The following is a 13,862-nucleotide window of genomic DNA, read 5'->3' as shown; positions in this document are numbered from 1 at the left end:
GGTACATGTATTATGTAAGCTGTACTGGGAATAAAGCAGGTTGTAACAGGTACATGTGTTTTGTTAGCTGTACTGGGAATAAAGCAGGTTGTAACAGGTACATGTATTATGTAAGCTGTACTGGGAATAAAGCAGGTTGTAACAGGTACATGTATTATGTAAGCTGTACTGGGAATAAAGCAGGTTGTAGCAGGTGCTTGTGTTTTATAAGCTGTACTGGGTAACAGAAAATGAATTTTTAAAATGTTAAAGTATTCAATATAGAGAGAAACCGAAAGAAAATTAAAAAATATGAAAAAAATATCTTATCATCATTTAGTAGAATAAACAGCTGAAATTTGATTATTTTGAAGGATAAGTGATAGGAGACTAAGTCAAGTTTGTTATGTAAACCAGCTACTTATCTGTTTTCAGATTAGAAAAACTTCAAAAACTTGCTGAAAAGCTTCACAGAGAAGCTAAGCAGTGTGATAAAAAGCTAAATGATATAGACAAAAGAATAGCTGAGGTAAGTGTTTCTGATAACTCAGTTTCAAAGTGCTTGTTTTTACTTTGGTGGAGAACATGTGTGAGATGGAAACCTAAGGGATTTAGACAGGAGATTAGCTCAAGTAAAGTTTCACGATTCATTGTTGAATTAGTCACGATGAAGAGCTTGTAACATGGTTTTAAAATTATCCAATCATTAAGTTGAAGGATCAAGAAAATTATTTAAGCTAAACAATATGTTGAAGTTTTGTTTTTGGGGGAAATCTCTGGATAGTGTTCAGATATATTTTAGATATGTTATTATTAAAGTGGCTGAGAACTTAAAAGATCTTAATGAGTTTTTTAGTTACTTATAGCCCTCTGGTGGCAGTAATAAACCTAATTATTTACAGTGTTAGAAGTTAGGTAAACAAAAAACAGTTATGAAGTTCAATGATTCTCCAACATTGAAAAGGTAACCCTTTAAATGATTTGTTTGTTTTACAGGAAGAGAAGCGAGTACATCGACTTCATCCCACAGATGCTCTTTACATCTGTGACCAGACTGAGGCAGAGCTGAAAGCCTTAGAGAAAAACATCCAAACAATATTTCAAGATGCAGAGTCGCTTCGACATGAAGGATATCATCAAACCCAGGAACTATACAAAAGGTAAACACCTATTCCTGGCCTTATTAATTATTAAGTTAGAAGTTTTTAAGCATCAGTCTAAATATATATATATATATGTAAATATTTTTCAACAGGGCTTACATAGATTCTTGAAATTCAGGAAAATTAAATAAAATTAACTCTTAAAAATTTCAGTACTGGAAATCTTTGAAATGGATGTTCTTAAATTTTGGTTTTGATATTTGAGTTTCAATAAAAAAATACCCCAAGAAATAATTGGCCTGATTAAAAATAATTTGACATAAAAAGTTGTTTTTTTGTAGTTGGGTTAGTTTGTAGTGCTTGTCAGCCATTGTGAATCTCATGTCTTGTGATACCTAAAACTGTTACAATTTCTGCTGGTTATGGTAAAGTATGCATGAAGATTTAATAATAAGATTTGATTATACAATGGTTATTACTTGATCTCTTCACTAGGGTGCAGAATATCCATCAGAGATGGGTTAATATCCGACTGAGTTTTACATCTAGACTACTGAATCCTCTATCATGTAGGACTTTCAAGACTGAAGAACGTCAGATGACAAAACAACAATACATTGAGCCTGAGAAACATCTAGTTGACACAGATGATGCTTTCAGGTTTTTACAAGAATGTTTGGACTGGGTGAATGGGAAATTGGTAAGGGTTTGTAATTGAAACTTGTGTTTACTAGAAACAACTAAGAGAAGATTAACTTTCAAAACTGTAAATTGTTTTTTCAAATTTTTAACAAAGAAACATTTTTAACAGTTAGTAAACATAGAATATTTCAAACAAAATTGTGTTACAGTTTTATACTGAACTATGTTTGTGTAAAAAAAAAATAGCCGTAAAAACTTAAAATAATTGCTCAATAAATGGTCTCCTTGTTTTCAGAAATTCCTTTATACTGCAGAGTATGGGAATGACCTTCCAAATGTGAAGGTATTGTTAGAAAACTACAGGACTGAACATCAAATTATTGACCAGTTCCACAAGAACATTGACCAATGTGGAACAAGAAAGGTAAGGTTGCGTTAACTTGAACATTATGAGGGGAACTAACATCACTCTAGCTGTAATAAATAACATCACTGTAATTTTAACATTTTATTAACTAACTGTTGTCATTTTATATGTAACATTAACTTACATCATTGCAGTTTTCATGCTGTAATAACTAACATCATTGTAAGTTTCATATAGTAATAACTAAATCATTGTTATTTTACCATTTAAATGATTATAATATTAGAAGTTATATTAATTAATATCATTGTATCATTACATGCTGTACTGAGGTTAACCACATTGTGTTAAAAAATGTTCCAGATCCCAAGCTGCCCTTGAAACTACTTCCACCATCATCAATAATGCTTATTATAATGGCCATGATTATGCACTATTGCCTGTCACACCAATTTTAAGTGTAACAAACTTCTGCGAAGGATGGTGAGATCATTCGTAGACCATGCATCTTGATAGACTTTGTATAGATACTCCACTATACATAAAAATCAGTTTCCAAGACAAGCACAAAAGTCCACTGGACTTTATTAGGATGTATATGTTGCCAAATGGGATTATTATAATTATAATTCCTTTAGCTATCTTTCATATAAAAACATTCTTGAATTTCTAGATGTAGCTGGAAGCTTGGAAAGTCTTTATTTGTGTGTTAACTTCAAATATTTGGTTATTTTTTGTTAACAGTACCAGGAAATGTGTCTAGCTTTACTGCAGTAACTTTATGGGTCAGAAAGCTCCTTATCAAAACCACAATTTACTTACACTTTATGGTTGAGGTCATTGCTGTGGATTCAATTAGGGAGTGGTTTCAGACAGAGCTTTTGCCAGAGAAAGGCAGATGCTACTGGTGAACTTGCAGTTCAAAGATCTGTGGAATTATCCATATCTCACGTTCCTCTAAGAAAGAAAAAAAAAATGTAATATTTACTCTGAAAGACAATCTCCAAAATATAAGCAATATGTGAGAATGCATGTTGTATCTTGTGAAACATCCTCACAGAACAGTAAACATTGGGTTTGAAAGTATGTAACTTTGGCTTTAACTTAGTTTTAAGTAGCATAACCTCATTTTAATTTTGTTTATCTTTTTTATTTGGCCCTGTCATATGTTTTAACATGACATGTAATGAACTATATAATTTCACATTCTCATGGCAACCACGTAAACCAAGTCAACATTTTCTCAATCCCTTTGTCATAACCCAAAAGAATGTGTTAAAATGTTAGGAACAGACTTTGAAAATAGATAATACCTTATTTATTTAGTTAGTCATATAGCATGGTTACCATTCTTTACAGTTCTGAATTATTAAGGAAATGTTATGTAACTTATATACATCTGAGTGACCAGTTTTATTTTGTTTTGTAAAGTCATCCTTATAGTTATTTAGTTTGCATGAGGTACATAAAGAAGCATATTAGATGTTTTAGGTTTTACCTGTTGTTAATCTATTGATCTGTGGCTAATTGTTAGTTTTCCAGAAAGTTTGCTATCTGTGACTGGGTACAAAAGTATGAAGATATATTTCTGAATGAATAAAACTGTCAGGCTTGATTTACAGGACTTTATGGATTATTAATAGACTGGATTCAAGTCATATTGCATGACAAGTTAAACAAAAATATGTATTTTATGGTGAAGCTTGCTAAGTTTGAAGACTGGCATGAGATTAAGTTGAGTTTTAGCTGTGGAAATTCAGCCTGCTTCATGTTACTTGCATGTCAAAGTATGTAGTTTTTTATTTTTTTGAAACCTTTTTTATCTTTAGAACCAGTTCAAAGGTGATGAACAAGACTTATATTGTAGACTGTTTACTAAACTAGAAAAGAGCTACTCAGAACTTGTTGTAAGTATTATCTTCAGATGTGTAAATGATATGTTGCTTTCTCTACAATGTGTGTTACGTAAAATCTTGGCTTCATAGAGTTACTACAAGTTAGACTCCATTTTGCTTTACAAAAAATTTGTGGTAAATACATTTTACAGAAGTAAGCAAAAAACCTAATGTCCCAAGCAGTTTTGGAAGGTGGACTTTCCCTCTTTAGGGATGAATTCTGAAGAAGAAGGTCTACTATCTGAAAGACTTGGGTTATTGGATTGCATTGTTGTGAATTATCTAATACGTTTTGTTAAAGATGAAAGAACTGTAATGCTATATATTTATAAAAATATGCTATGTTCAGTATTGTCAACTAAAGGTGTCTCTGTATTTAGACATTTATAATTTCTTCGTAGGTGTTATTTATCTCATCTCTGATAGAGTTGGTAAATGTTATTACATTGTTTTGTTATTAGAATCTGTTGGATTGGATTATATCACTATCATAGATTACTTTTACATTCTAAAAATGTATTGTTATTAAAATTCTTGGCTATCATTATATGTTCATATATATATATAATATATTATTCATAGATTCTAAAGAATGTGATGATGATATTAGTATCTATTGCTATTAGAATATGATAGATATCATGAAATTTTTACTATGTATTCATATTATATACTATTTTATCCAAAAGGTGTAATGAAAGTTGAAAGCAGTAGTGTTACAGTAACATTCCCTGCTACATATTATCCAACAAATTTAGTATGTTTCAAGGTGGTTGCTAACAGCATAGGGGTCTTGAAACTTTTCTACAACTACATCCAAACTACAACACCTGACCAAGAGTTTTATGGTGTCTTGAGTGTCAGGTTCCACCAGAAACTTCAGTATGACTTCTGTATAGGTAGTGTACTACAGATATAGTAACTTACACCACCTGACCAAGAGTTTTATGGTGTCTTGTGTGTCAGGTTCCACCACAAACTTCAGTATGACTTCTGTATAGGTAGTGTACTACAGATATAGTAACTTACACCACCTGACCAAGAGTTTTATGGTGTCAGATTCTACCACAAACTTCAGTATGACTTCTGTATAGGTAGTGTACAACAGATTTAGTAACTTACACCACCTGACCAAGAGTTTTATGGTGTCTTGAGTGTCAGGTTCCACCACAAACTTCAGTATGACTTCTGTATAGGTAGTGTACTTCAGATTTAGTAACTTACACCACCTGACCTGCAGTATTCAGATGGTGTTAATATTTTCTCAAACTTTTATCATGTTTTATTTTTCCCAACATACATTGTGCTACTGTGTTTTAGAGGTTCATAACCTGTGCTATTATACCATCTGAAATGTGTTTTGTTGTAGAGATTATAACAAAAGTGTGGTTAGTTTTAGTGTGCCACATTAGTGGTATTTCATTGTAGGTATTACTGATGTATCATTGTAAATGTTATCCAACATTTTGCATTATATTACTAGGGTTTTGCTGCAGGAGTTATTCAAAATTTCATGTTATTTTACCAGTATTTCACTATAGGTGTATCCAAAAGTTAGTATTATATTGCTGATATTATGAACTATTTCACATTATATTACTGGTTTTCACTGCAGGTGTTATCAAACATTTCATGTTATATTACTAGGGTTTTGCTGCAGGTGTTATTGAATATTTTGGATGTAAGTTGTGAATCCATAAACTTTTTTTAGTTCTTAATATCTTTTCATTCAATCTGCTTCCCAGAATGATGCAATTTTGGGTGTCAAAAATAAATTCACAGTCTTGTAAGTCATGTTGAAGAATAGCAGACTGATTATATGAAGCATATTGGACACGCTCTTTAATCCATGAGATCAAACAACAAACTGTAGAGCCCTCATTTGTTATTTTTAAAATAAATCTGGTGTACACAAGTTTCAAAACTACTTAAATAGTTGACATGTTAGTATTCAACTTACTACCAAAGAACAAACAGTATCAATTCTACCATTCTTGGATACTAAAATAGTTAATGTATTGAAAGTAAATATTTCACTTTGATAGTTTCATACCTCTTGAGTTCAAAGGGAATTTAATTCACATTTTAATACTTGGAGCTTTATAAGTGATTTTTATAAATAATTTCTTTCAAGAAACAGTTTTCCTCTCTGTTTGATTGATAATGTTATTAAGAAGTACGGTACTTAGAGGCTTTATATACTTCTACAATTGACAAACTTACTACAAATAAAAGGAGAGTTTATAGTATTTTACTGTATACAGGGAAACATGCTTTAGAATTATGAAAAAAAAGATCAAGAACTATTTGAATTGTAAACTTTATCCTCAAATGCAACTTAGAATTGTTTTTTAAACCAATGTTTCGTTTAAGTAATTACTTCAAATTTAACAACAGTGTTACAAAAATGCAGTGCTCCTACACAATCTATAAATTTACATGTCCAAGAAGTAGCAGTAGCTATGTGGGCTCTACAATTTGTTGTTTGAGTTCAAATATTACAGAGCATGTTCAAAATGCTCTACATAATCAGTCAGCTATTCTTCTACATGGCTCACAAGGCTGTGACTTTATTCCTACTGCTCAACATATGAAAAAATATTTAATATTATGTTAATGATATTCTGATATTACTGGTGTTTAACTGGAAATGTTATCCCATATCTTACATTAATGTTGTTATCAAACATTTTATATTATGTTACTGATGTTTCACTGTAAGCGTTCTCCAGTTTTCATATTATATTACTGGTGTTTCACTTTAGGTGTTATCCAACATTCTGTTACTGTAATGGTATTTTACTATAGGTGTTGTCAAATAAACGACTGACAAACCTGGAAACATTGTTAGACTTTGTTCAGTCTGCAACAAGTGAGATAGCATGGATGAACAGAAAAGAGGAGATTGAAGTCACTCGAGATTGGAGTTCCAAAACACTGAATATTGTTGAGTTAGAGCAGTACCAAGAAGTAAGTGTATCATAACTCTGAAGCTTCTTCACATAAGAGCTATAATTAAATATCTGTTTTTGGATAAGTAATTCCATTTATACCTTTGAATATTATTTAATTGTAGTTTTACATTAGCATAGTGAAATACTTATTAAGCTGATGAATACATTGATAGCTGTTTAGTTAAAACGAGCTCAGATTTGATGTCATTATAGTAGTAATACAGTGACTGATAATTCATTACTTGTCACAGTTTTTATGTAGGTGAAATAATATAAAAATATGATGTAATTTAGATAAATAAGTAGTAACTTAAACCCTAAAAATATTTCTAGTTTGATATCTGAGGGTTTTTTGTTTAAAATGATAAATGTTGGATAAAATATAATGAAGACTTGAATATTTATTCATTATATAGACTTTTTCAGGTATAGTAAAACTTGAAATATTGTTTATAGACTTTGACTTCTGATCTTGAAAAAAGGGAAATTCAGTTTAATATAGTCACAGACAAAGGACAGAGCCTACAACTTCAAAAACATCCTGCTGTAGAATGTATCGAGGTAAGTTTGGTTGTTTTTAAAAAAAAAAACACTCTATCTATCTGTATTGTGCCCATCAAAGGTAAAAATAACCTGATTTTTAGTGTTAGAACCACACAGACTTAACATTGAGGCACTATAGAATATCTAGGTAAGAACCGTGTCAGTATCATTAGAAATAAACGTTAAAAGTTGACAACTGAGGTTCTGAAATTTAGGTTAAAATTAGTTTTAAAATTTAAAGTCATACTACAGTTTGTTCTGCAAACAGAATGAAGTTGACTTAATTAAGATTATATCCATTAGAAGGAAATTAACATTATATAAATAGATACAAGCACTGTTGCCTGGTTTATTATATATAAATTTAGCAAGACACAGTACGTTGAACCTTTTAATATGAAATGGAACTTGTTTGTTCTTGTGAAGGCAAACTAATAGCTGTACATTTCAGGCCTACTTGGCAGCAATGCATTCTCAGTGGTCTTGGCTTCTTCAACTCACCATTTGTTTAGAAGAACATTTGAAGAATGCCTCTGCATATCACCAGGTGAGAACTTTCATTGTGCTCATCAAGTAATCTTCATAACAGGTGCTTCTTGTCTCACATATTTTATTAGTATTTATTTTTTCAGTCATAAGATAATGTTTACTTCAGCTTTGCAGCATCCATACATTGGTACTCTTGTGCTCATGAACTCACGTGCTGGTTTTCTTTCCACAGTTCTTTGCTGAAGCCAAAGAATGTGAACAGTGGCTACATCATACAGAAGAACGTCTGAACACTGTTTTTAGTCGTAAAACATTCCCTGTTAATGAAGGAGAACGTTTGCTGAAGCAGATGTTAGAACTCAGAGAGGATATGATGCATTACAAGAACATTGTTGCCTCCCTCACTGCCCAAAGCAAGGAGATAGTTCCCCTCAAACAGCGACGACAGCCTCTTCCAAGACCAGTGAAAGTTACAGCAGTCTGTTCTTACAACCAGCTAAATGTAAGACATATACAAGATCTCTTGAAAACTAAGATAATTCTATTTAGTAGATACTGTCCTATCTGTAACTTCATATCTGAATAAGTTTTTGTAAACTTAGAAGTACATGTTATTCATGCATCATTTTGCAGTTAACATTTACAGCTTATGACTTTTTAATGCTTGTCATAACCTGTTTATAAAATTTTGAAAAGTGATAAATACCACTTGCAGACAGTACAATCACCTAAAATATTGGAAGTCTCTTTCTTTTATGTGTTAACAGATGGTAGAATTGGTATGAAATAGATGCATTTTCTTCCTTCTATCTCTTAATTCATTTCTGGTTATTGCCATCTGGTTCCACTTAATCTTCTGGCTATTGTCATGTAGCCAGCAGCAGATAAAAGCCACTTACCCTCCAAGTTCAGTCATCAGTTGATGTCTGCACTTCTTGAGAGAAAAAGTTTTCACTTCTAACAGGAGAATGATGACTCTCTCAATCTCTTTTAGGAATTAGGTTTTAGTTTTGTAATAGTGAACATTGTTACTTTAAAATACATGTAGATACTTTGATATAGAAGAAGGCTATATTTAATCAACTTCATTAATTATTATCAGAAATAGTAAGATTGTATATTTTGATTCGATATTGAAGACAGTAATTTATTTACCATTCAAAGTAATTTACTACTATGCTTGTTCCTTATCTTAATTACAATGTACATGTAAATAAATAAAATGTATGTATGTATGTAATATAAAACAAAAAAGATTAATATATAAAAACATATTTCATAAATGTTTTGATGCCACTTTAAATAAATAGAGGTAAGAGTGCAGAAATAACAGTAGTTGAATAAGGTTAGTTGGAATTGTAAAATGTGACTACGAAGTATTAATAGGAAAATAAGGTATTGTATTAAATTGTTAAAGATTATGAGTATAAACAGCCTTTCTGTAATAACAGGAGGAGAAAGTATAAATATAATTAAGTTTAATCAAAACAAAAGTGATAAAAGAAGGCAAGTATAATTGATAAGCCTAAACTAATTTATTTTTTATATATTTCATTGTATTTAACCTATATAAGGATTTTTGTTTTACATTTGTACATTTCAAAAAGTATATGTTTAATGAGGTTATTTAAGTTTAGTTAAAAAGTGATCTTAGAACTTTTTTATTATAGATTATTTGTAAAATTACATCCTGAAGAGAGAGTGATCTTTGAAATAGCAAAACCAGTAGAAAATGATATATACACATACATAATATAATAATGAAGTAATAATAATAATACGTATACATTATTATAGATACACACCTACATGCATGCTTAGAGATTTATGTTTCATTCTTTATTTTAAAGAATATACAAACAGGAGATTGAACTTAATTTGCTGTGATGGTACACTAGTACTGATTATAACTTACTTTAAGCCTAACTTCTAAGTCACAATTCTCTGAATAAATACATACATGCACACACATACATACTGTTGTTATGTACGATTTCCTATAAGGAACATGTGAAACATTTCATATCTTGTTTTTAAAATGTCTTAATTTTGTACTTAGGTTATTAACTCTGCGGGAATTGAGGGGATGGTTCCAGGGGTATGTTTTGTGATCCCACCTCCAAATCCTGAAGCAATAGACCTGGCTCAGAGGTAAATATAACATTTTTATTGAAGGTATTGACAACTATTATCTATTTTTAGAGATTCTTCTAGGTTTCTTTACTTGAATATCAGGAAATCTTACATTACAGTTGGTACTTTCCAAAGAAGTATATTTAATGTTCACTGTTGTTGTATTTCCAGAATAGTATACATAGTAATCTGTATCTTTCTCTTTTTTCCAAGATTTCCCTAAATAATAGGTGTTATTTTCATGTGTTCTCATTGAATTTTGTTATCAAGTTTAATGTTTAGTGTTATTATAATTATGTTAAGTTATTACTGTTGTTACAGTTCCATAAATTATCTGAAGTAACTAATATTTTTTACTTTTCAAGATTACTGAATTGGTATCATTAAATATATGGAATTGTATTAAATATTCAAAATTATTTGATGTCCAAAAATTAATCTGAATACTCAGTACTGTTAAACAGTCGGTCATTGATACATTTCAGTAAGTTTTGTTTAAATTCAGTGTTATTTGATTTCCCAAACATATATTTTTAGTAGTCAGTATTGTTTAGTTTACCAGATGAACATTACAGTTGATTGTAATTTCTCTTACAATTTGTAATCATACCTTAAAAAGGACAGATCCCCATAAGGGCTGTTTTTATTTTGGCCTACTATGAATTTTAATCAGTGCAACACACATGATAACCTAATTGTACAAACTCATTTACTTCTTCAGGGAAACTATTAATGGAGAAACTGAGGAAGAAAGACATATGTGAAAGCACAAGGTGTGATGTGACAGAATACATAGAGATGTAAAAAATGTTCACAATGACCATGTTATGCTATCACTAGATCTTTAGTTGTCATACCTACTACTCCACCCTGCTGTTTCAGTGATAAAATCTTGAAGGTGTTCACAAATCCTGGTTGCTCTTGACAAACAAAGAGTATATTAGATGTCACAGCATCCTGAATGTAAGAATATATGTGACATCACACTATACACAAACATAAGATGTTACAGTTGCTGAGTTTTTCAGTAGTTTTGATGATGTATACAATACCCATAATATACACCCTATATCAATAAACACATCTTACAAATGTTCATACTGACTTGCTGACAGATAGATTGGTATCAGGACTACCAAAAGCACCTCTTACTGTTTCCTCTCTCAGTACTCTATTGTTATATTATCTTGTTTTCATGTCAGTGCTGTTAAAAGAATAGCTTTACTGAAATATAAATTTATCCTTTTTCAGCCAGAACAAGAAGTTTGATTCCGTCTTAGCACTATGGTCTAAGAAACAGAACAAAATGAAGCAGAACATGATTTTCTCTACAGTGAGAGTCATTAAATCCTGGGATTTTACCACAGTAAGTTAGTAACTGGTTAGGATTTATATCAATATACCACTAGACTCATTCTGTGGACTTAGTCAAGTCATTAAATCCTGGGATTATACCACTAGACTAATTCTGTAGACTTAGTCAAGTCATTAAATCCTGGGATTTTACCACAGTAAGTTAGTAACTGGTCAGGATTTATATCAATATATCACTAGACTAATTCTGTGGACTTAGTCAAGTCATTAAATCCTGGGGTTTTACCACAGTAAGTTAGTAACTGGTCAGGATTTATATCAATATACCACTAGACTAATTCTGTGGACTTATTTTACCACAGTAAGTTAGTAACTGGTCAGGATTTATATCAATATATCACTAGACTAATTCTGTGGACTTAGTCACACAAAGTTCAGATGTTTTCTTAAACCACTACAACTTAACCCTGTTGGTTCACAGTTTTCGACTGTAGATTATCAGTTAGTTTACCTAGATATTTGTTTAAACTCTTAATGTGGGTGATAATGACAACAGTATAAATAAAGTGCAGAATAGAATATAAAGTGGTGGTAAAAACATACAACAAATCATATTTCCTTTAAACTGTACAATGACGCAAGCTGACATGGGTGGGGGGGTTGTATCCCCATCTAATTTTATATAAAATTGACAGAATTCTTGAAAACAGAATATCTTTATTTTCGGTATTGTACCTTAATGTATTTTCATTGCACTTTTAATGTTAATTATGCTAAGAAAAAAAAATAGAAGCACAATTTCCTATTCTTTGTTTCAAACAAATTTTTATTTCATCTGTCCAATGGACGGATACTCCAGCTAGTGTGTAATAATAGACCTAAGCTTTCTGATAATGTTTCAAAATAGACCTGAGCTTACTCATAATATGTTCTTGTCATCACCCCCCGTGCAATTGGTTCAGCTGTATCAAGCATCATTATTTATGCTAATTGCTTAAGCTAACATCATGTGATGCTAAATGCTCTTTACTTAGGATAATTTCATAAAATCTAGTAAATTTGTGCTGAAAGGTTGGCAATCAATAATCAATAATAAGCGTTCCCCCGTATGATTCTTCTGAAAACTTGAGTTACAAACTGCTAATCTAGTTTGCTTGGCCTAACCAATACTTATATATCTGCATATCCTTTCATCTTATAGTTCTACTGCTCTAAATCAGCCATCTTTAATCCAAATGACAAACAATTAAAAGTGGTCTATTTTTACTCTTAGGTGAAGCTGTGGTAAAAATGTTAAACCGATAACTCATGTGACTTTTTGTTGAACAACTTTGCATATATGGCTTATATTTACAACAAATGAGACTCTTAATTGTAGGTTGTAAAGATCTATCAGTATACCAAATTTGAAAAAAATCCATAATAGTTAAGTGTTTTTTTTTCTATCAAATAAAGTTTCTATACTTTTGGTGCAAAGAAACAAAGAAATTCAAACTAAATTGGAAATATTATATATCAGGTATTTCTTAATGGATTGCCTTGAAATTTGGTATGTGAAGTAAGAGCACATCCATTGAAAATATTTGATAGTTTGGATTACCACAGTCTGAGATAGAAAAGGTGGAAAATTGCTAAACTATCCTTCCTGTTAATAACACACAGTGTGTCCTGCAGCATGTTGTTTAGGCTGCACGACACACTACAGTGTGTCTTGATAACATTTTCTAGAACCCTTGTCTCTCATCTTCCAGCCCTTTTGATGAGTTCTGGCACTGAATGAAAAGATTATTGAGCAATGGCCTGTGTGAGATAAAAGATAGCTCTGAAATGATTTTTTTACACACTTCTGATTTCGAACCAAGATGGGCAAATTAAGAGTAACGTAGAAAATAAATCTACAATTACCTTGTTTTTATTATAATTTTTAGGCCTATGGGTTTTCCAATATTTTGTCAGCTTTTGGCATTTAAATTGTAATAATACATCTTGGCTTATAAAAAAAATTACATTACTATAGTTGCTTATCTTAGCTAAATAAAACATAAAATCTACTTTCTTACAGTTTCGTAGCATGGAACCAGCTCAGAGAGAATCCATCCAAAAGGCACTGAATGAAGATGGGCAGAAGCTTGTGGATGGAGAGGATACCAATGATCCAGACCTGAAGCGATTACAGGAGGAGATCAATCACTGCAACAAGTTGTTCCAAGACTTTCTGAAAAGAATGAAGGGTGATGAAGGTGACTTTCTTTACTGTAACATGTACGGAATAAATGGCTAGGAAATACTAGCTTACTAAGTAGAGGTTTTCAACATATGTAATGCAGGGCATGAAAGTAACTGCATCCCAGACACAATCATCAAAATGCTTAGGTAACACATTTTTCAGTGCTGAAATACCCCCCCCCCCACACACCCCCACAAAAAAAAAAAAAAAAAAAAA

The 13,862-nt window shown here is 31.3% G+C and overlaps 1 protein-coding gene across 1 annotated transcript in view; it reads left to right on the top strand.

The window, feature by feature from the left end:
- Positions 1-414: 414 nt before the first annotated feature.
- LOC106474309 (plectin-like) overlaps positions 415-13,862 on the top strand; it is a gene marked incomplete at its 5' end in the record, with an annotated part of 24,205 nt that continues 10,757 nt past the window's right edge. Inside the window, 12 exons of the mRNA XM_022402628.1 lie at positions 415-508; positions 976-1,139; positions 1,578-1,782; positions 2,020-2,148; positions 3,921-3,998; positions 6,795-6,956; positions 7,397-7,501; positions 7,935-8,030; positions 8,205-8,474; positions 10,032-10,123; positions 11,357-11,471; positions 13,482-13,659. Coding sequence (XP_022258336.1) covers positions 415-508; positions 976-1,139; positions 1,578-1,782; positions 2,020-2,148; positions 3,921-3,998; positions 6,795-6,956; positions 7,397-7,501; positions 7,935-8,030; positions 8,205-8,474; positions 10,032-10,123; positions 11,357-11,471; positions 13,482-13,659 — 1,688 coding nt within the window. The remainder of the gene's footprint in view (positions 509-975; positions 1,140-1,577; positions 1,783-2,019; positions 2,149-3,920; positions 3,999-6,794; positions 6,957-7,396; positions 7,502-7,934; positions 8,031-8,204; positions 8,475-10,031; positions 10,124-11,356; positions 11,472-13,481; positions 13,660-13,862) is intronic.

This window comes from Limulus polyphemus, unplaced genomic scaffold (assembly GCF_000517525.1).
Source record: "Limulus polyphemus unplaced genomic scaffold, Limulus_polyphemus-2.1.2 Scaffold7057, whole genome shotgun sequence".
NCBI lineage: Eukaryota > Metazoa > Arthropoda > Merostomata > Xiphosura > Limulidae > Limulus > Limulus polyphemus.
Note: the sequence above shows the minus strand (reverse complement) of the source record. Positions and strands in the feature narration are given on the sequence as shown.